General features: G+C 37.7%; 2 protein-coding genes across 2 annotated transcripts in view; both read right to left on the reverse strand.

The window, feature by feature from the left end:
* The window catches only part of LOC119650546 (phosphatidylinositol N-acetylglucosaminyltransferase subunit GPI1), a 92,654-nt gene that overhangs the window by 21,798 nt on the left and 49,163 nt on the right, over positions 1-21,693 (reverse strand). The window lies entirely within an intron of this gene.
* On the reverse strand, positions 13,193-14,109 carry LOC119650561. The gene is made up of 2 exons (XM_038053371.1): positions 13,784-14,109; positions 13,193-13,720 (listed from the first exon to the last, which is right to left on the reverse strand). Exons 1-2 carry the CDS (start codon positions 14,022-14,024, stop codon positions 13,650-13,652), a joined length of 312 nt encoding a protein of 103 aa, XP_037909299.1. The 5' UTR covers positions 14,025-14,109; the 3' UTR covers positions 13,193-13,649.

Below are 21,693 nucleotides of genomic sequence, written 5' to 3' on the forward strand. Positions count from 1 at the left end.
AGTTTCTAAAGAGGATGGAAGCTCCTTTGCTGGAATACCTTCCTAATGCGTTAGAGCAGCGCATGACATTCAATCCTAACATTGTACTTTTTGTTGAATTTATAAAAGTGATGAATGAGGACAGTGAATGTGTTGTGAGCATCAAATCTTTTAATACAAAGATGCATGCAATATTGAGTGCTAGTAAGTTAGAGCCCGCGTTTAATAATATGACGGCACAAATAGTGTTTCAAGAGAAGGACAGTGGATGGGCTTTAAGGTTAACTCATTGTAAATTAAACCTAAATGAGTTCAAACCACCGAGGGGAACGAATTTTATTCCATCCTCAAAGCACATAGCTCAAAAACGTGCATGTGTAAACGTGAGAAATAAAGATATTTACTGCTTGAAGTGGACCATCATTTCTGCTCTATACCTATATAAGAGAAATATAATAGATTAGTTTTTTTTTTCTTTCTTTCAGAGCCTTTCATATATTTTATTTTCTATAGATTAATACGAGACCAACAAACGTCGCACTGTTCTAAAATATTTGTATGCAATAAATGCCTTCAGCATTTTTATTTAGCGGAAAAGTTGAAGAACCACGAACACGATTGCAGTAAAATTGTAACAAAAATGGTGTCCCCGGAGAAATCAACCTTCGACACAACCTTACATCTCGAGAAACAAATAGATGTACCTTTTGTAGTTTATGCGGATTTCCAATGTCTACTTCAAGATATTCAAAGTTATCAGCCAGATCCAGCATCATCGTCAACAACAACTATTCAAGAGCATATATCGTGTGCTTTCGCCTACTATATTAAATGTTGTTACAATTCTAGTTTAGATAAGTTTAGAATGTACAAGGGACCAGATTTCCTACAAAAATGTATAAATTCGTTAGTATATGATTTAAAATAGTTCTATACAAAGCATATACAGAAACACAAATCAATAGATATTTTGAGTTTAGATGAGGAAAAAACGCAAAGAGAAGCAACTCTATGCTGCATTTGTAAAAAAATGCTGGGTATTTATAGAGTTCGTGAACATTGTCACTTTACCGGAAAGTATAGATGTCCGGCTCATAACTCATGCAATCTTTTGCTTCAAGTTCCAAAATTCTTCCCAATTCTATTTCATAACTTTTCATAGTATGATTGTCATTTGTTTGTCAAGGAGCTGGCAAGTATTGATGCAGATATTTCAATAATACCTCTTTAATAAGGAACTGTACGTTTCGCTTCCCAAAAGAATACCCCTTAATGATTCTGAAACCATTGAATTAAGATTTTTGGATTCGTTCAGATTTATGCATAGCAGTCTTGATGCACTCGTAAACAATCTGGCTCCTAAAGATTTGAAAACTGTTTCAGGGGTATATGGAGATAGCGAAAAATTCAGTCTTCTTACGCGAAAGGGTGTGTTCCTTATGAATACATAAACTCTTGGGGTCGACTAAATGAAACTTCTCTACAATCTCGAGAGAAATTTTTCAATAAGATGTCAAACACTGAGTCCAAGGAAGCAGATTGTCAATGTTTGGAAGCAATTCAATTGTGGCATTATGTGGGATTATTTGGAGTTGCATCTAAAAACAAATGTTTTGCTTCTAACAGATATTTTTGAAAATTTTCGAAATATTTGTAAAAATATATATGGAATTGACCCTTGTCAATATTATACGACTCCTGGCTTATCATGGGATGCGCTGCTTAAAATTACATCCATAAAGCTGGAACTTTTCACAGATATTGAAATGCATGCACTTTGTGAAAAGACGAATTAGTATTATAATAGTATTACGCAATGTTCGCATCGCCATTCAACTTGAAATAATAAGTATATGAAAAACCATAAAGAAGTGGATCTTTCCAAATATTTAATGTATGTAGATGCTAATAATCTATACGGATGGGCATGTCACAGCCGCTTCCCTATGCTGAATTCAAGTGGATTGAAAATATAGATGATTTTGATGTTTTGAATATTGCAGCAGATTCGGATATTGGATATGTACATGAACCGAGTTGGAGTATCCAATACCAAAACATGATGAGCACAATGATTTGCCATAATGCCCAGAAAATAAAACCCTGCATAATTCGAAAACTAACAAACTGATTGTGGATTTAACAGACAAGCAAAAACATGTTATTCACTATCGGAATCTGCATCAATGCATTCAAAATGGTTTGAAACTGACTCGCATCTACAAGATTTTACAGTTTAAACAATCCAGTTGGCTGAAGGAATATATCGATTTAAATACACATTACAGGAAAATGAGTAAAAATCCATTTGAGAACATTTTTTCAGACTTTTGAATAATGCAGTTTATGGCAAAACAATGGAAAACATCGACAAAAGAAAGGACGTAAAAATTGTTACGGATTGAGAGAGTCGAGGCAGACATTCAGGCACTCGAGTGCTTATTTCGAAACCCAATTTTCACAGTGCAGCTGTATTTACACCAAACATGGCAGTTATCCAAATGGATAGAGTATTTACTTGCTATGATAAACCAATGTATTTAGGATTTACTGTCCTTGATCTGTCAAAACTCAAAATGTATGATTTTCACTACCATTATATGAAACCTAAGTATAATGACAAGCAAGATGTCTACAAAGATATTTTGTCTGATATTGATGCATAATTTGATATCTCAGAATATGCTATCGATGATATATATAATATTCCTCAGAAAAATGCTAAAGTCTTGAGTTTGATGAAGGATGAAAATAATGGTAAGATAATGACAGAATTTATAGGATTAAGATCTAAAATCTATTCATTTAGCGTGGAAAATGACGGTTTTGTTAAAAAAGCTAAAGGAGTTAAGAAAATAATAATGGATGGTTAAGTTTAGATGATTATCGTGATTGTCTATTTAGAAAAAAAATATTTAGAGGTAACATGTTTATATTTAGGTCTAAGATGCCTAATTTGTATACAAAATGTATTAATAAAATTGTCATTAAACTACCCAGATGATAAGCGATTCATAAGAGAGGACGGGGTTAGAACGTATGCTTGGGGACATTTTAATATAAGAATGGATGTAAATTAAAATAAAATGACTCATATAATAACAATAATAAATGGATGTAGACTGGAAAAAAAGTTTCCTTTCTCTCTCTTTTTGTGGAATAGAAGCAGCCGAAAGGGTAGGTAATTTCAATCGTTCAGAGCAGTATAAATAGATCTCATGACGGTAAATATACAATTACTTGGTTTTGGAAAATTGGAATAGAATAGAGTTTTTAAATATACTTCTTGTGTTAGGTTTTGGTGTGCCTTTTCTTCTAGGTAGCCCATTGCCAGTGGTGAACCTTAGTGTAAACCACAGTACAAACAATTTAGCGTTTAATCTCATGCTACCTGATAACAATACAGCGCAAGTGACATTGTCTTTTCGACTTATGACTGTTAGTACAGTTTCAACAGAAACGAACACGTCGATTCAAAAAGATGCCGATGTTGCTATTTCATAATCATCATGCCCGGACATTTCATCAATACAGCCAGCAGTAAGAACAACGACAACATCAACAACAACAGCAGAACCGTTTAGAAGATATGTTACAGTCGATGAAGCAATAGAAGGATTTCGGGAAGATTTGATTAAGAAGGAGATGAAAATAGCTGGAATTATCGAGAGCGAAAATATTACAGGCACTTTAAATTATGGTAGAGTTCGATGACGACAAAATTTTAACAGTTCGATGTACATATGACAGCAACTATTCAATGCGCTCACATTCAATGCGAAACCGAAAGAATACTCAGTAATGGCGAAGTTGAGTAATAAAGCAGGCAGATCCAAACTATAGGAGCAATATAGAATTTCTGGACTTGACGAAAATGAAGTAAACCTATTCTATGAGTATTGCTTGAACCGCGAGCCTGTGCACAACGACTTAAAAATGACGACGGCGAATAAAAACAACAACGATGTGGACGACGACCTTCAACGTTCTATTGAGGAGTTGAAACATTTTTTTTGCACCAACAGAATGCTAATTCTTACGGAGCACTTTAACCAATTTATAAGCACCTATACGTTTTCGAAAACACTACGCTGATATGCCGCAGAAACTCAACCAATTTGGAAAACATTACGTGAGCTGCCGGCATATGACGATGCCAAATGCGGACCAGACACTTGTGAATGTTATAGTGTTCGTAGGAGAATAAATGAAATGAAAAACCTTGTTCAGTTTTACAAAAGATTAACTAATAAATAAATTTTATTCTTCAATCAAAATTACAGTGTTTCATTGTGAATCTTAATATATCATATCCTTGGTATTTATCCAGGAATTGTGTTTCGTTGAGAACCCTAGCCACTTCACAAACGCTTGGTTACCATTCCTTTTCAATATTTTTTCCACAAGATAAATTGACGGATGCTCAGCTTTCAATAGTTCAGGCTCATAAAAACCACCTTCAATTTTATTTCCTTCGTAATCTTCTAATAGATATGTAACGGGATTGGTAATACGAATTTCGCGAATCTTGAAAATTTCCGTGGTCCAATTGGGTGTGTAGCCCTTTTCAAATACATGCTTGTATTTACTGATTCGAACATGATCACCCACATTATATTTAAATGGACCCATCACTTTAATGTTGTTGTATACGGTAGACAGGAGTAATTTTTCATTGGAAATATTCACAGCAGACGGAGCCATTTTAATTGTTCGGTGTTTTTTATTATTGTACGCGTCAACTATATCATCGACTTGATTGATCCACTTGTAGTTTCCATTCATATTAAACTCTTTCCACCTCATATTTTTTAGGTACGATTGAATTGTCCAACAATTGATGCCTTAAGTGGACTATACGTGGAATAATGGTTTATTTGATATTTTGCCATAACATTTTTAAAATGTTTATTGTAGAATTCTTTTCCGTCGTCTGTTTGTAGGTTTTTAGGAATGCGTCCTCGTTGCAGAATCTGTCCAATTGCTATAGCAACTTCTTTGCCCCTTTTTGTTTTGATGGAAGTCGTCCATGCAAACTTGGAAAACGTGTCGATGATCGTAAGAAGGAAACGGAACCCCGTATTGCCGCTAGCATATGCTCCCATTTCAACTAAATCGGCCTGCCACAAGTCATCCAAACCTTTAATTATGACTCATGTCACTTAAATTTTTTTCAAGCTGACGTATGCAATTCGTTGACTACTTGCCGTTTACTCATTTTAGAATGAACTGAATTTCGTAATATGATTGACATTTGTATTTGTTGTTTTTAAGGTATAACTTTGAATTGTCATCATAGCTTTGTAAGTTCGTCAATTTCAAGTTGAATTTGTCTGTCTATATATTCTTTGAGTTTCTCAATGTTAATATCAACGTAGTTCTTTGTAGAAGCATCAGCATCCTCAATGGGTTATCCAAGATTCTTGAGTTGTTTGAATTTGATGTTGTAATCACCGCTTTCCGTTTTATTAAATCCCGCACCACGCAAACCTTATAGACCATCATTACGAGGTTTTCCTTCCGAACCTCGGGGACCCGTTGGCTCCTGTTGACCTATAGGACCTTGAGGACCCAAGGATCATTGAAGTCCTTGCAAACCACGTTTTCCTCCTCCAGTATCGTTTAAAAATCGACCAAATTTATCAACACCCATTTAATAAATAATGTGAGCTGCATGTTTATTCTATTATTTGCGATTCTTTCAATTCCTCAATGATTGATATAATTTTATTGTTATGATTATTGAGACCGGCTTGCTGTGACGCAATGAATTAACCGCAATCGACTTACTAGTTCATTTGGATCATCCCATTATATATAGTCAATCTGTTTGTTAGATGTTTGTATTAAATTATGGTTTTTGCATTTAATGTTAGGGGTTCGTGTTAACCTTTTTCCTTCATTTCTCTTCAACAATTTAGAAATTATTCTTGTATATTTAAAGCTTCGATTTCCATTGATTTGACTGCTACTGTCATAAGAACGCCAGTGGGCATTAGTGTGTAGAAGAATACTTTTATAATTCTCTAAATCTTCGTCGGAATATATTGTTTCATCTGGATACTTCATAAACAGCAGTTCATATAAACCCCGAGTTCCAATGTATCATTTTTCATCTACAATTATATGATTACCATCGATTGGGAAATCTGAATTTCCTATTTTCCACTGATTTCCATTATTGTCATCCCTATATACCCCATAAATACTGTCAATTACAGATGGCTGATATCTAGATATTGCCTAGCAATATCTGAAAAATGATTTTGCTTCAGGTATTCTCCCAGATATTCTTGCCCTTCCGGAGTGGCAACATATTGGCGAACAGCTTTTGTAGAAGAAGGTTAGGTTTCGGCTTAAAATTTGTGTTCATTTTCTTCATAGACACGATCTCTCTTTTATTCCTCATTTCCACATTTAATACGAGCTGATGAAGACTCTTCTTTAATCTCTTTTTTATGTCTTGTTCCTGCAATACTTTAGCTTTTTTAACAAATTCTTTGAGGGGTCCCGTAATGGGCTTAAATGTTTCTTCCAACTGAATCTCTGTTCCGGCCTTGTTAGCTTTCAGCTGTTGATATTTTTTCCTTATTGAATCGGTTGTCTTTACAATATCACTGAGCAATTGTTTTTCAAGCTTTGTTCTTTCCATTGTTTATGGAATCAGCAACAGATGCAATTGGTCAAATTTTGAAATATATCTAAAATGTTTTGAAATATTCTTTCAATAGGTTCTAGTTTGATTTTGAACTGATTTTTGCAGCACCTAAATCGATTTGTTTCTTTTTTGAATTGTTTGGAACTGTCCTCACTGTTGCTGCACTCAAACCGTATTGAACTGTTATCGAACTGTATTAAACAGCTATTGAGCTGCATCAAACTGATCCTTTGAACTGAACTGCTTTGAACTGCTTCTGAACTGCTAAATTGGTAATGATGCTTTTAATAGATATGGGGTTCTTTCCATACTGTGGATTTGCTTTTATAGTATTATGAATATATCGAATCCCTTTCGATATCGACCCTTCTCTAAAGAACTGTCTTCATCAATTACACAGAATCCATATCTATCATTCCAGCATTCAGCACAAATGGTTCTAAACTGCTCGAAAGTCATGTCGGTGTTTACGTGATCATTGTAAATGTGTCTTAAATTCATATCATCCTGTTTGAATATAATCAAAAAATTTCCGTTATCCCAAATAAGGTGTTTCGGTATTCTTGTATATGTTTGACACAGATAAAAGCTATCAATATTATGATGTCATCCCATACAGAAATATGATCGAATATTATCTTGTTTCTCGCTGGAAATATCATCGAAAATGAAAACAGAGTCAGATTTGGCTTCTTCAGTCGGAATCATTTGACTATTATTTGAGAATGTATAGAAGCCCAATCCGGAAATAGCTTTAACAGCTTGCTTCAAATGTTCATATTTGGGTTGATTTAATGATTTCGAGAAGATGTAAATATTTTCAAATTTTATGCCATTTGGGTGCTTCAATAGAGAAAGCATAACGTTAGTTTTGCCGCAGTTCGAAGAACCCGTAATAATACCCCGAATATTATTAGGCAATAAATTGCTGTGTTTAGCTATACAGCTTTCAATTGTAATATCAGTGCTTTCCACCACCAACTTTTAATGTGGTTGTATAAGCCGCATTATCAGTTTGACTAAACAACAAGAGTGAAAGTAATTACGATGTTACAAAAAGCTATAGTCAGCGAGAGTTGTTGAACCGAGAAGGATTATACGCATACATAGACGCAAAGAGAATATTCAAAATTTAAAGAAACGGCCGAACGTCATATATTAGATAAAATATTAACTGAAAAACGCAGGATTGTCAGAACGCGCTAACGCACTACTTGTAATCAACATGATGAAAGCTAAAGTAAAATTAGGAAGGGAAATGAAGAATAAACCGAAATTTGGAAAAATTGTTTCCAAAGTCCGAAGGATTGTCAAAAGAAAGAAATCCGACACAATGAAAGCGAAGAATATAACAAAGGGACGGAAGAAAACTCCCAAGACTCCAAGAATAATACCCATTCCTAAAGTTGGTGGAGTACCTTTTCTAGTTTCTCTTTTCGCAGGATTATCGGCTATTGATGCTTTACCAGCTAGAGCTGCGGGAATAGCGAAAGCTGTTAATGATGCTACCAATGCTAAAAAGACCTTAAAGGAAAAAAAGCGCCATAACCAGAAAATGGAGGAGATAACGTTAGGCCGAGTATTGCATTCAAAACCGCACAGAAAAGGATTAGGGTTGTTTTTAAATCCTGGTTCAAAAAAGCAAGTAAGTATAAGTAAAGTGAATGTAATACGGATTGAGTGTAACATAGTTGGAAATTCTTCCATCAATAATCCTCCCTCACACACAATCCATGAATTCTCACCTGAAGTAGGGCCAGGTTATAAAATAGTGGAGGTTCCTAGTAACGTCATTTATTTACCGGTAAACCTCAAACGAATAAGCACGCTAATTCTTAGGCTGATTGTTCAAAACGCAGATATAATAAACTCCAAGGGGGACTTCATTTGATCGAGCTAGACCGCGATTAACATTGCAAAATAAACAGTATCTAAAATTATTAGGATTCAAATTGAAACAAAAATAATGAGCGATATCCTGAACGTTACACGTAAAATCAGTTTTGATAATAGTATGTCAAAAATCGAATACCATAGCTACTCTCCATTCTTATTATTATACAACTCCAGTGATGAAATCCGCATACCCATACAACAGCAGGATTTGTATATTTTGCCGAGTCAGAATTTCATTTACATTGAAGGCGCTTTAACTAAAACAGATGGAACAATATTAGCACTAGCTAAATTAACGAATGATAGTATAGCTTTCCTATTTGATGAGATAAGATATGAACTGAATGGAGTAGAAATCGATCGAAACAAAAATGTTGGAATAACATCGAAGTTAAAAAATTGTGTATCACTTAATGAAAACGAAAGTAAAATACTTTACAATATCGGCTGGTCACCGAACGAATCTATCACGCCATCAAGTGGTTACTTCAACTTTTCTATTCCGCTAAGAAAATTTTTGGGATTTGCCGACGACTACAAAATTATTGTAAACGCTAAACACGAGCTAATTTTGGTTCGCACTAGAAATTACAGTGGAAGGTGCCCCATGTTCCCGATGGCGCTGAAAAATTGTCAATGTTGAAATATATTGGATCGAAACATCCGATTCAAATAAGCTTTCGAAATTGGGAACTGTATGAATATCCGGTTCTACCCACAACAACAGATCAGGTGTGGAATGTGAGAACCACGGGTCAACTCGAAAAACCTCGATATGTTATTTTAGCTTTACAGACAAATTGGAAAAATCTCAAAGACAAAGATGCAAGCAAATTTGATCACTGTGATTTAACAAATATCAAAATACATTTAAACTCCGCATCGCGTCCTTATGACGATATGAATATTAAGTTTTCCCGTGATCGATTCGCTCTTCTTTATGATATGTACTGCAATTTTCAACAATCTTATTACGGTGTACAACCTCAACCACTACTTTCACGAAGCGAATATAAGGAATCTGCACCAATTATAGTAATTGATTGTTCACGTCGAAATGAATCCATGAAATCTGGCTCAATGGACATAAGGTTAGACATGAAAACATCTGTAGATATACCTGCCTGTGATAGAGTACAACCCGCTCATTTCTTCAGTTCAAAAACTACACTAAATTACTACACCATTTCGTTATCGACAGACATGCAAGGATTTTAAGGATCCAACAACACTTTCATCATCAAAGAGTTAGCTATGGTAAATGTAAACGAAAATTTTCATCGACACTTTATACTGAAACCTCCCTTCAGTTTTACAACACTATCAAAAGAGCTGCAATGCCAGGCACACTGGGACCATGGATTGAAATGGGAAGGTGGACTAACAACATTTTGGGAAGTGAAAGAATATTTACTTCTAAACATGAAAAATATAACTATCTACGTCAAAGGAACAAAGAAAAAAAAAATGGCAGGATGATTTGCTGGGAAATATTGCACTGGTATTCAATTTGGAAGATCACAGCTGTCCGAATCTAAAATCAGTGAAACAAAATTATCACGACATGTTACGCTGTAATGTCCACAGTGGATGTTGCGCGCTATAAAACACATTCCTTCCGAAAAAATTTAAAACTCAAAATAATAATATTATTATCAAATGTAATAATAAAACAAGTCGGGAAACCGGAAGCTTGACGCTTCAGGTATAAAAGGTTTTGTGTTTCCCTATGTGAGGAGCATAACGTAGTTCTCCATTGGCTTATAGCATTGAGATATTGAAATTGCTCATTTCTGGGCAGGTTACTGCCATTGCCAGAACTAAGCGATTTAAATATCTCGAGTCAATGCTATCAACCAATGGAGAACTGCGTAATGAAATTGTTTCACGGATTAATGCAACCTGGATGAAGTGGCATTCCCCAACTGGTGTTCTTTGTGATCGACGTATCAGCGCACGTCCCAAATCTAAAATTTACTGCAATGTCGTGCGTCTGCCGCTCTCTATAGTTCTGAGTGTTAGCCGACTATAAAGGACAATGAACGGCGTCTTGCGGTAATGGGGACGAAGATGTTGCATTGCACTGGTGGCGTGAAACGTTTTGATTACGTCTGAAATGAGAATATCTGCGATCGATATGGGTTTGCATCGATCGTGGAAAAACTGCAAGAGAGGCGTTTTCGATGGTGTGGTCACGTAATTCACGCTAACGGGAATTCAACAACCAGTATTGGTCAGAACATCGAAAGCAATGGTAAGCAACCAAAAAGCCGGCCAAAACAATGGTGGCTTGATACGCTGGATGGCGATTTAAAGGTCTCGCGATTACATCCTGATCAGACATTTGATAAAATAAAGTGACGAAACCGATCACGACGAGCCGACACCGCTTGTGAACTCAATGCTGAACTAAAAGAAAAAGATGTGAGGAGCGACGAGTGCACAACAGCTCCGTGTAATATAGTTAAAAATTCCATTGCCCTCTTAACCTTACCTTACCTACCTTAAAAAAGGGCTGCAGATAAATAAATTCTTCATAAATGTAACTTTAATATTCCACGCGAATGTCAATTATTCCGGATAATTATGACGTCAGCATCTGATTTGCATGGCTTTGGAAGCAGTAAACTCGCGCGAAATTGCTAAGTTTAAACTGCTATAACTTTGGCGTTAGTTGCTTGATTCCCATGAAATTTAGCACATATATACGAAACATTGTCCCTTATGCTGGTACAAAATTCGGAAGTCCTAGGATGAATTTAAGGGGGGTTTTTCAGTAAATTTCTAAAAAGTAGTAATATACTATTAGTAAGTTTATTTGAGCAGATACCGGGATGGGACATATTTTGAGGCCTAGATTTCATCGCACCACACTGATTTTTTTCGGATTTTAAGTTTGAGTAGCTTCCGAAAAAGAGTCCTGTCTCACTTCAAGTGCGTACATTTTGACTCCTTACTCACGCACTTTGTAATTTATGCCAAAACTAATATCAGTTTCGGAAAGTACTAATCGAGACCTTTCACCTTTGACACCCTACACAACTATATCCGGTGAAAAAAATTTTTGAATCCCCCTTTGCATGTATGGGGAGCCCCCCTTTAAACTCCACCTAAATTTATGCCACTCGCTGTATGCGTGGGATTTCATAGCTCCCATCTGTCCACCAAATTTCGTTCGGATCGGTTTAGCCGTTTTGGAGAAAAATGCGTGTGACAGACAGACAGACATTGAATCGATTTTAATAAGGTTTTGTTTTACACAAAACCTTAAAAAAGAAATTTTCATTGTAAATAATAAATTTTGTTTTTTTCTTTATTGTACGTAATTTTTCTGTGAATATTAATAATAATAAATTTTGACATCTAAGTCTAAATTACATGTTTTATTATTATTTAAAACATATATTTTATTACTATATGTGAAGATGGAATTCCAAGTTTTTGGAATTGGCCGCAGCGCTGCAACTCAAGGACAACTTCCCCGCATTGAAGTCGTCCAAACCCCTTATCGCTACATTTACTATAGCGCGATGGTAGAATGCGCATACTATCTTCCAAATCCACGGCGATGGCTTGTCCATATCTATAGAAAAAACAAAAAAAAATGTTACCAGAAGAAAAGTTTAATTCTAAATTCTAACTTACCGGGTTTCCATTCTCTCTCCTCCAGTGATATGGTACCGCTTTCCCACTTTCAACTCTGACGTTTTAATATAAATGAACGGTTTGCAGCCCAACAATTCCATCCTTCACGACAATTTTTCACTTATAACAAAATCTTTTCATAAAGTCCACTATTTATATTAATTTATTATCTCAAGTAGTCCAATATTTCGTTCTCAGGAAATACTTTCTGTGGTTCTTTTCTTTTCGTAAATAAATTTTATGTAGTTGCATATATTTCCTGCCGTCGTTATCGTCCAAAATTATTTCATATTAGTAAATTTTAAAACACAAAACCATCAGTTTCAAATTTACAACGCAATTATCTGCGGTTAAATATATCCATTACCATGAACCATCAACATTCTACTAAACCAAACGAAAATTTTAAAATCAAAAATCAGTCAGCTGGTAAAGTTCGTCAAACAAAATGACAGAAAATCAGGACCAGCAGCAAGAACAACGGGAGTACCAGGTGCCAAAATTGCAGCATCACATATTAGCTGCATGGATCGACATCAAAAAGTTCCATCATGCCGACCTATACTTCCTAAAAGATCGGATGAAGTTGGAGGCCGTCAAGTTTTCATTAAAAAATCCCCCAAAATAGTATAACGAAACACGAAGACACACATTGAGGGAAATCATTTTGAAGTCTCGATTTTAAATATCCGAAACTTAACTTATGAAATAAAGAAAAATAATGAATAATAAACCAATATTTACAGAAAAAAATCATCTTTTTTATTTATTCCGTATGTTTATCCTGCAACCAAAACAAACGTAAAATTTTACAGGTTGGATACACACATTTTTTTGTTCGTCAATAAGACAAAGCTAACCTTGTCGGGTTTTTGACCATTTTCCGGTAACTTACATATTATTTTTCAATGTAATGTATTTTGTTATATTAATTATAGCTTGTTATTTATTAAACAAACTTTGAGTGCCCACGGCCATAATGTTTATTCCATTTTTCCTTGTTAGATTGTAAGATTGATTTTTCATTCATTTTTCTCGATCTATATTATTAATGTTCGACATTTAGTTTAAATATAAATGATTTTGAAAATGAAAATGAAATACACATTTCAAAATTTATCATTGACTATTTGAAATCCTCTTTCAGCTAAATCAAGTTCAAGATTTCCCTCATCAACAGCCTCCAGATAACCACTCTTTATGCGAAGTTTTCTTAGATCTTCCAAACTCCCCCGCCTCTTTTGCAATAATTTTACTTGATAAAGATTTTTTATTTTGTCTTTTTTTCAAAATTTTCGATCAAACTCCCGCTGAATTCGTATGATATCATCTCCATAATAATCATAATGACTTCCATTTCGACGAAGAACCTCTTTAATTCCTCCTCCTCTCTTTCAAATTCATTTATTCCATATTTTTGCATCCATTCAACATCACCATCATCTATGCCGTTGAACGGACGCCCCCTCGGTTATCGGTTTTTCGCTTTACATCTAGTCAAACCTGGCAACACTTTTCCCACCATCGTAATTTCACCATTACCTGAAACAACAATACTAAAGTTGCAAAAAAATACACTATTCCCTTCATCACCCTCCCACTCACCAAATACTTCAATCTTAACATGTTGCCAGAATTGAAATGCAAATGTCTTATCGAAATTTCTAGGTTTGCAATCCTCTCCATTCCTTAAGCTTAGTACAAGCACCCTTGAACCATCCTCAGATGTCATATAAACCTCTAGATAACCCAAATCAATCTTCACGTTGATAATTTTAAAACTCTTCCATACTTGTTCACATATACAATATTTGTCTCTGTGCGATAACCGCTCAATCCAAAACATGGCTTATCGCTTAACACTTCTAATCTTTCTTCACAACTGACAACCATCGCTTTCAAACTTACAATATATTCACCTGCGGTCTAATATTCACACGCTCCCCAATATGTCAACCTGATAAGCAATTCCCATCACCCAAGCAATACGCACACGGCATCCACCAACAAACACGCACACGACCCGAGCCAAACCGGCTGGCGGACACAAAACCCAACGCACCAACAAACACGCACACAAATCCAGCCAAACCGGCCGACACAAAGCCCCACGCACCAACAAACACGTGTGGCGCAGCAGGATTGGCAGCATTCGAAATTTATTTCGTATGTTGCGAGTGCGAGCGGTTAGATGACGCCACCGGCGCTCTCCACGCGTGCGGTGAAAACTGCCGTTGGTTGAAGGCAGAGGGACCGAATGGAGAATGACCGGTCTCTTCTACCCCCAGCCTTGACCGAAGGCAGGCGCATGCTTAGTGGTAGCGAACAGTGAATTAAATTAATTTATTTGAATTTAGAAAATATCGCATGCCAGTCGGGCAGTGCACATAATTGTTTAGTTTTATTTTCTTTTTTACTCACGATACTGAGCTTCTTCCGTACGTGTGTTTGATTGTGATTTTAATCACTAAAATAAAGAAAAATATCAGATCAGAATCTCTCTATATTTTGGTTATCAATTGCTCACATCGGCCAATGGTTTGGTTAGTTAAAAATGAAAAGTACATATAAAGACTGAGGGCAGATAAGCACACAGGCACACAACCCGTCCCAACCCGGCCGACACAAAATCACAAGATTTTTATATGAAACTTAAAACATACATGCCCTCCCAAGACCGCAAGATTTTTATATGAAAGTGAATTGGAACATACATATTTATACTACTTTGTTGCAGACGCTTTGTCTCGATTTTCGGAGATCATATCCCCCGACTCGGTCGATTATAAGACAGTCGCCGAGGCACAAAAAGACGACGCAGAGCTTTAAAGCCTGAAGGTAGATTCCAAATATAAATTCAAGGAGTATCTTATTTTCGGCTGAAACTCTTACTTCAAATAGGGGACCGGGTCATTCATTCCAGCCGATTTTCTCAGCGAAGTATTCCACCCGATTCACGATCTTGCGCATCCAGGCATTAGGACGACGAACCCTTTAGTCACCGAAAAATATTTCTGGCCGTCCATGAACAAGGACGTACATTTTTAGGCCAGACAGTGCATCGCGTGCCAGAAATGCAAAATCAACAAGCACGTTCGAAAGGAAGTAGGCGTGTTCCCTCGGTCAACCAAGCGCTTTCACATTATCCATCTCGACATCATCGGCCCTTTGGAGATGCGCACGAATTCAAGTATTGCCTCACAATCATCGACAGGTTTACGCGGTGGCTTGAAACAATAGCTCTGTTTCACATTACAGCGCCATAATGTGCCGGGGCCCTCTGTCGAGAATGGATTCGGCGCTTTGGTGTTCCAGCCGCTAGCAGCACGGATCAGGGAATGCAATTCAAATCTATTCTTTTCATGGAGTTAGGAAAACTTCTTGGCTTTAACCGGCATAGGGCTACTGGATACTATCCACAGTCCAATTGAATGCTGGAACGTTGGCACCGGACGCTGAAGGCCGCTTTAATGGCTCGCGACGATCCGTCGTGATCGCGGCCCTTGCCTTTTGTCCTCTTCGGTCTCCGCACAGCCCAGCAAGAGGAGTTCGTGGCCAGTCCCGCGGAGATGGTTTACGGGGAGAATCTATGACTCCCCGCCGAATCTGTACTGGACATCAAAGCAGGGATAAGCGACTCGAGAATGCTGCGTCTGCTCAGGGACGCGATTTCGAAGATGCGGGTGACTTCACAGTCCCGACACGCGTCATCGGTGGTCAACTCCCCCAGGGATCTTGAGACGTGTGACTACCTTCTTATCAGGGTGGATTGCCCTTGGAGGCGGGAGGAACTACCATACGAGGGCCCCTCTAGAGTGCTAGCGCTCGTTGAAGCTCGACGTTCGGAGCGTGCCCAAGCGGGTCCTCTCACCGAGACTGAAAGCCTTCATCGAAACGACGACCGCTCAGAAAAACGCTCGCGAAGCGTCAGATTCGCCCGGTAACTCCCATTGGCAGGATCGCGCGGACGGCTTGCTTCGATGAAACCGCGCCATTATGGAATCGCCTCCACCACTACATCCATTGGCCGCGGAAAACAGCTGACGGTCGGGCGTAGACTGGAGGATAAATGTCAAGGAAGACTTTTAAAGAGAACTGAAGTCCGACCGCGCGAGTTGCGGGTTCACCCCTTAACATCTAATACCTTCCGACAATGCAACACATGCCATCGAACCAGCTAAACATTCTAACCACCCACTCAGCAAAATGTGCAGATCATCCAACCAACGATTCGAGCTAATTCCAACGACACATGCCGGATATGCATTTTACCTGACCCACCTGTGTAAGCAGATTTAGAATATATAAAATTGTAACTTTAGCACGTAAGAGCGGAGTTGTACTTACTATCTAAACGGGGAAACTTTGTCCGAATAAATTGATAATTATATTTTTTTGGAGTTTCTCCTTCCAACAACCTTAACTGGCGCAGTCGGCACTTAGGCGGCGGACAGAGTCTTAAATTCTTCCGAAGGTTCATCGGTGTATAACGCAGATCCCGCAGTACGACGGTTTATCGTGTTCGGTATCAAAGTGTTATTAAATGTGTTATTGGTGTATTGTGGCAGCAAGGGCATCGATTGGAAAATCTTCCCAGGCATGTGGAAACTAATTTCCTGGTAAGTTGAGATTTTGTTCCTATGCCACCTCCTCCCATTCCACCCAAAAAGGAAATCCGCCCCCTATACCATCCTCCCACGTAGGCTAAGGCAACTAAATATACTTAGGCAGTTAGACTTAGAACCAATCACAGAAATAGAAAAGACTAGTGTATTAGAAAGTGAAAATATTAAAGAAAATCAATTTACAACTTCAATAGAAAACATAAGAGTGAATCAAATTTCGGAAAGTGAAAGTGAAAGTAATAATAATATGGCAACTAACGAAAACAATATAAGATTGACCACCACCGATCTATTCAATTTTCTTCGCGTTCCGGATGGTATAAAAGACCTACCGAGGTTCGACGGGAACCCGCGTCTTCTTTTTGATTTTCTGGATTTTTGTCAAATTTTGTCAATTATAAGTGTCACAGGAGAAGCCAACGAAGTGCTTAATATGTACGGAACACCATTAGATTGAGAGCAAATAAGACAAAATCTTATATTACACTATTCTGATAAAAGGAACGAGACTTCCCTTATCCGAGACCTCCACGGTCTACGTCAGAACAACGACACAGTGCAAAAATGTTATAGTAATATTATCGAACTATTATCCAGTATGACCACCCACGTAAACATTCACGAAGTGGACCCAAACGTAATAGCAGCTAAGAAGTCCCTATTTGCAGAAATGTGTCTCAACACATTCCTATCAGGGCTCAAGGAACCTCTTGGTTCAACAATTCGGGCCATGAAACCAGTAACCCTCGCAGCAACATAGCTTGCCGTATACAAGAACAAAATATATTCTATACCAAATCTGATCCTAATAAACAATTTTCGAATTTTAAACCATCAACATTTAATAACTCAAAACCGCGTCCCCAAAATAGTGAACCTATTGTTGCAAGATCAATGCTACCACAATTTCGTATACAACTAAGTGTTAGCAGCCCAAGACCAACTTACCAGCCATATACATTTTTTCCACAAAAACCCTTCTTCACAAATCCTCAAGCACAGCCCGCATTCATAAATAACAACCAACGATTTAATAACTCAAATCAAAATGCAAACCGTGAACAATTTATGAATCCTATTAATAACAACTTTAGGCCAACCCCATTTCAAAATTCATTTAATCCCCAGTTTAGACAACCCACATTTGGCAGGTCCTTTAATAACACTCAGCCAAAACCTGAACCAATGGAAACCTCGGGAATAACTAGGAGAACCCAAAGCCAACTAACACCGCAAATGAATAGATTCTTCAACCCCCAACCAACACCAAGATACACTGCACAGGAACTGTTCAATATCACTGAACAAAATCCTGAAAACGATTATTCGTACGGAGTTATTTACCCTGAAGAACAACTACAATTTCAACCATACTATGAAGCTCCACTACAGGAGTTTTCCCCTATGGATCACTCTAGCCAAATTATCGAGTATCCTTGCGAACCTCTCAGTTCTAATCCTGAGTCTAACCCCTATATCATAAACGTTGAAGTTGATGACGAAAATTTTCAATCGAGTGCCTCAACAGACCAATCGGATACCTAGATGTGAATAAGCACGGTAATACACTTCCTTACATCGAAATATCTTTCCCTTTTGAAAGACCGCTAAAATTCCTGATTGACACTGGCGCATCTTCTTCCTTTATTAACCCGGAATACATCGACCCTCGCGATGTAAAACCCACAAAACCCATTTCCATTATAACGATTCTAACAAAACATGAAGTGAAAGAAGAAGTTACACTTCCTAACTTTGTTGAATTCAACAAACGAGGAAACATAAGATTTCTTATCTTTAAATTTCACGACTATTTCGATGGCCTTTTAGGTGTGGATGCACTAACCCAATTAGGTGCAAAAGTCGATTTAAGGAGAAATTTACTAGTAACTGATAACGCATCCATTCCGCTCAATTTCAAACCAAATTTCATGTCTAAAAGGTATACTATTCCACCACACTCGAAATTTGTCACTAAACTGCCAGTAGACGAACCACACGGGGACATTTTAGTAAAACCCATTAAGCTAACACCAGAATTACTTGTCTCTGAAGGCATCTATACAGCCACCGATTGGTACGCTCCAATCGAAGTAACCAATATATCTGGAAGCGAGCAGGCCCTTTTTGTAGAACAACCTCTAATGGTTGAACCACTTTCCGGTAATTACGAACAAGTTAATAATGTCGAAGTAAATTATGAACAAAGTTCATCATTCACTAACTCTAATGACTTTGTCGATTTACTGAGAGTTTCCCACATTAACAACGAAGGAAAAGCAATGCTATTCAAAATTTACCGGCAATACGACGACATTTTCCACAAAGACAACCAAGATTTGACATTTACTAACCAAGTCAAACATAAAATCAATACTGTCGATGACTCCCCTATCTATACCAAATCGTATAGGTACCCCTACATCCATAAACAGGAAGTCCAAAAGCAAATTGAGGACATGCTCAAACAAGAAATTATCCGCCCTAGCTACTCGCCTTGGAGCTCTCCCGCCTGGATAGTTTCCAAGAAGTTGGACGCTAGTGGGAAACAAAAGTGGAGACTTGTAATAGATTACAGGAAACTCAATGAAAAAACCATCTCCGATAGGTATCCACTTCCTAATATTAATGAAATATTAGACAAATTAGGGAAATCCATGTACTTCTCGACATTAGATCTTGCGTCTGGTTTCCACCAAATTGAAATAGATCCCAGGGACATTGCGAAAACAGCATTTACAGTCGAAGGCGGCCACTATGAGTATGTGCGAATGCCTTTCGGCTTGAAAAATGCCCCTGCTACGTTTCAACGCGTGATGGATAATGTTCTAAAAAATATTCAGGGCAAAGCCTGCTTGGTGTATTTAGATGATATTATCATCTTTTCCACATCCTTGCAGGAATATGGTGAAAATGTGAGGAAGGTATTTCAGAAATTGCGTGAAGCAAACCTAAAAGTACAACTTGATAAATCGGAATTCATGAAAAAAGAAATAGTGTTTCTCGGTCACATTGTGACAACTGAAGGAATAAAACCCAACCAGGACAAAGTGCAAGCGATTATTGACTATCCCATACCAAAGACACAAAAGGAAATAAAATCCTTCCTAGGTCTCTTGGGATATTATCGCAAATTCATTAGGGATTTTGCAAAACTGACAAAACCACTGACGGAGTGTTTAAAGAAAGGACGTACCATTAATTTAAACGACCGTTATGTACGAGCATTCCGGGATTGTAAAAACCTCCTTATGAATGATCCAGTTTTGCAACATCCTGATTTTAACAAGCCGTTTGTGTTAACTACGGATGCTAGCAACTTTGCAATAGGAGCCATCCTATCACAAATCCCTATCGGTAGCGACCATCCCATTTGCTTCGCAAGCAGGACCTTAAGTAACTTAGAAACAAACTACTCTACAATAGAGAAAGAACTCTTGGCAATAGTCTGGGCCAACAAATATTTCCGCCCATACCTGTTTGGGAGGAACTGACCACAAGCCGTTAACCTGGATGATGAGTCTGAAAGACCCGAATTCCACTCAGCAGAAGAAAACATGAATACTGGTATCCCAATTTCAGAAAGGCCATTAAATGAGTTCTCACTTCAAACAATCATTGAAAGGACGAACCGACAGCACTCAACATCCGTCGAAACACCCTTCAAAAATAAACAAAGACGAACGATTAAAATGCAAGATTTTTCCGAACCTACATTAACTGAAATTTTCAAGAAATACATTCTCCCTAATAAAATTACAGCAATCTTTTCCCCTGACGATATCTTGAAGACAATTCAGAATGTATATACAAAACACTTTTCACAGTCTGGATGCTATAAATTAGTCAGATGTGTAGGGGTGTGACAATGCTATCATAAGTTGTCATACACATATCCGTCAACTGTCAGATCCTGTCTGTCAATCTACAGTCATAAATTCAATTCCGCGTGTTTGTAATTTGAGTTAAATAAAAAGTTTAATTGTTAGCTACAAATCGCGTTTAATCTACAAACGTTTACACCCAATAGCTACAGTGGTGACCCCGGAAACTATTTTCTAAAAAAATTTTCCCAAAATCGCTATGCCTGAGTCGGATGCCGACAAATTCAGCGATGCGTCGGATGCGTTGCCAATCAACGAGGAAATCGCCGAAATTCGTAAAGTCAAATTTCCCGAATTTTGGAAATCTCGACCGGCGCTCTGGTTCGCCCAAATCGAGGCCCAATTCCTCGTTCACAACATTCGATCCGATCAGACCAAATTCAATAGACTCGTTTGTGAACTAGACTATTCCATTCTCGAACAAGTCGCCGATATCATCGAGTCCCCACCCGAAAAAGATCGCTACAACATGATTAAAACACGTCTCATCAAACAGTTTACTGAATCCGAAGGCAAACGACTCCGAAAATTGCTAAATGATGTCGAACTGGGTGATCAAAAACCATCCGGTTTGCTGCGCAAAATGAAACTGCTCGCAGGAGATAAAGTTGGATCCGAACTGTTACAATCGATATGGATGCAACGGCTTCCCGAAAATATCCGCGCTATTCTTGCCTCGATGGACAGCACCGATAACGACAAACTCGCTGAGATCGCTGACAAGATTTTAGATGCTCGTGAACCCCAAATCGAATCCGTTCAGCAGCTTTCCACGAATACTTTTAATGATCTAAACTCATTGAAAGAGGAAATCCGATTGCTGCGTGCAGAAATACAAAACCTCAAACGTGATCGAAGCTCTCAATTTCACGAATCTCGAAATCGTAATCGCAGTTAGTCGCAAAACAGACAAAAATCGAGGTCAGCAACACGCAATTTTCCACAAATATGTCGCTATCATCGAAAGTTCGGCGCAGCAGCGATAAAGTGCATCAAGCCATGCACA

This window comes from Hermetia illucens, chromosome 1 (genome assembly GCF_905115235.1).
Source record: "Hermetia illucens chromosome 1, iHerIll2.2.curated.20191125, whole genome shotgun sequence".
NCBI lineage: Eukaryota > Metazoa > Arthropoda > Insecta > Diptera > Stratiomyidae > Hermetia > Hermetia illucens.

Coding starts and splice junctions, on each gene's coding strand:
- LOC119650561 (XM_038053371.1), bottom strand. CDS start 14,024: ATGTTTTGGATTGAGCGGTTATCGCACAGAGACAAATATTGTATATGT. Junction 13,721..13,783: donor TGTTAAGATTGAAGTATTTG/GTGAGTGGGAGG, acceptor TTGTTGTTTCAG/GTAATGGTGAAATTACGATG.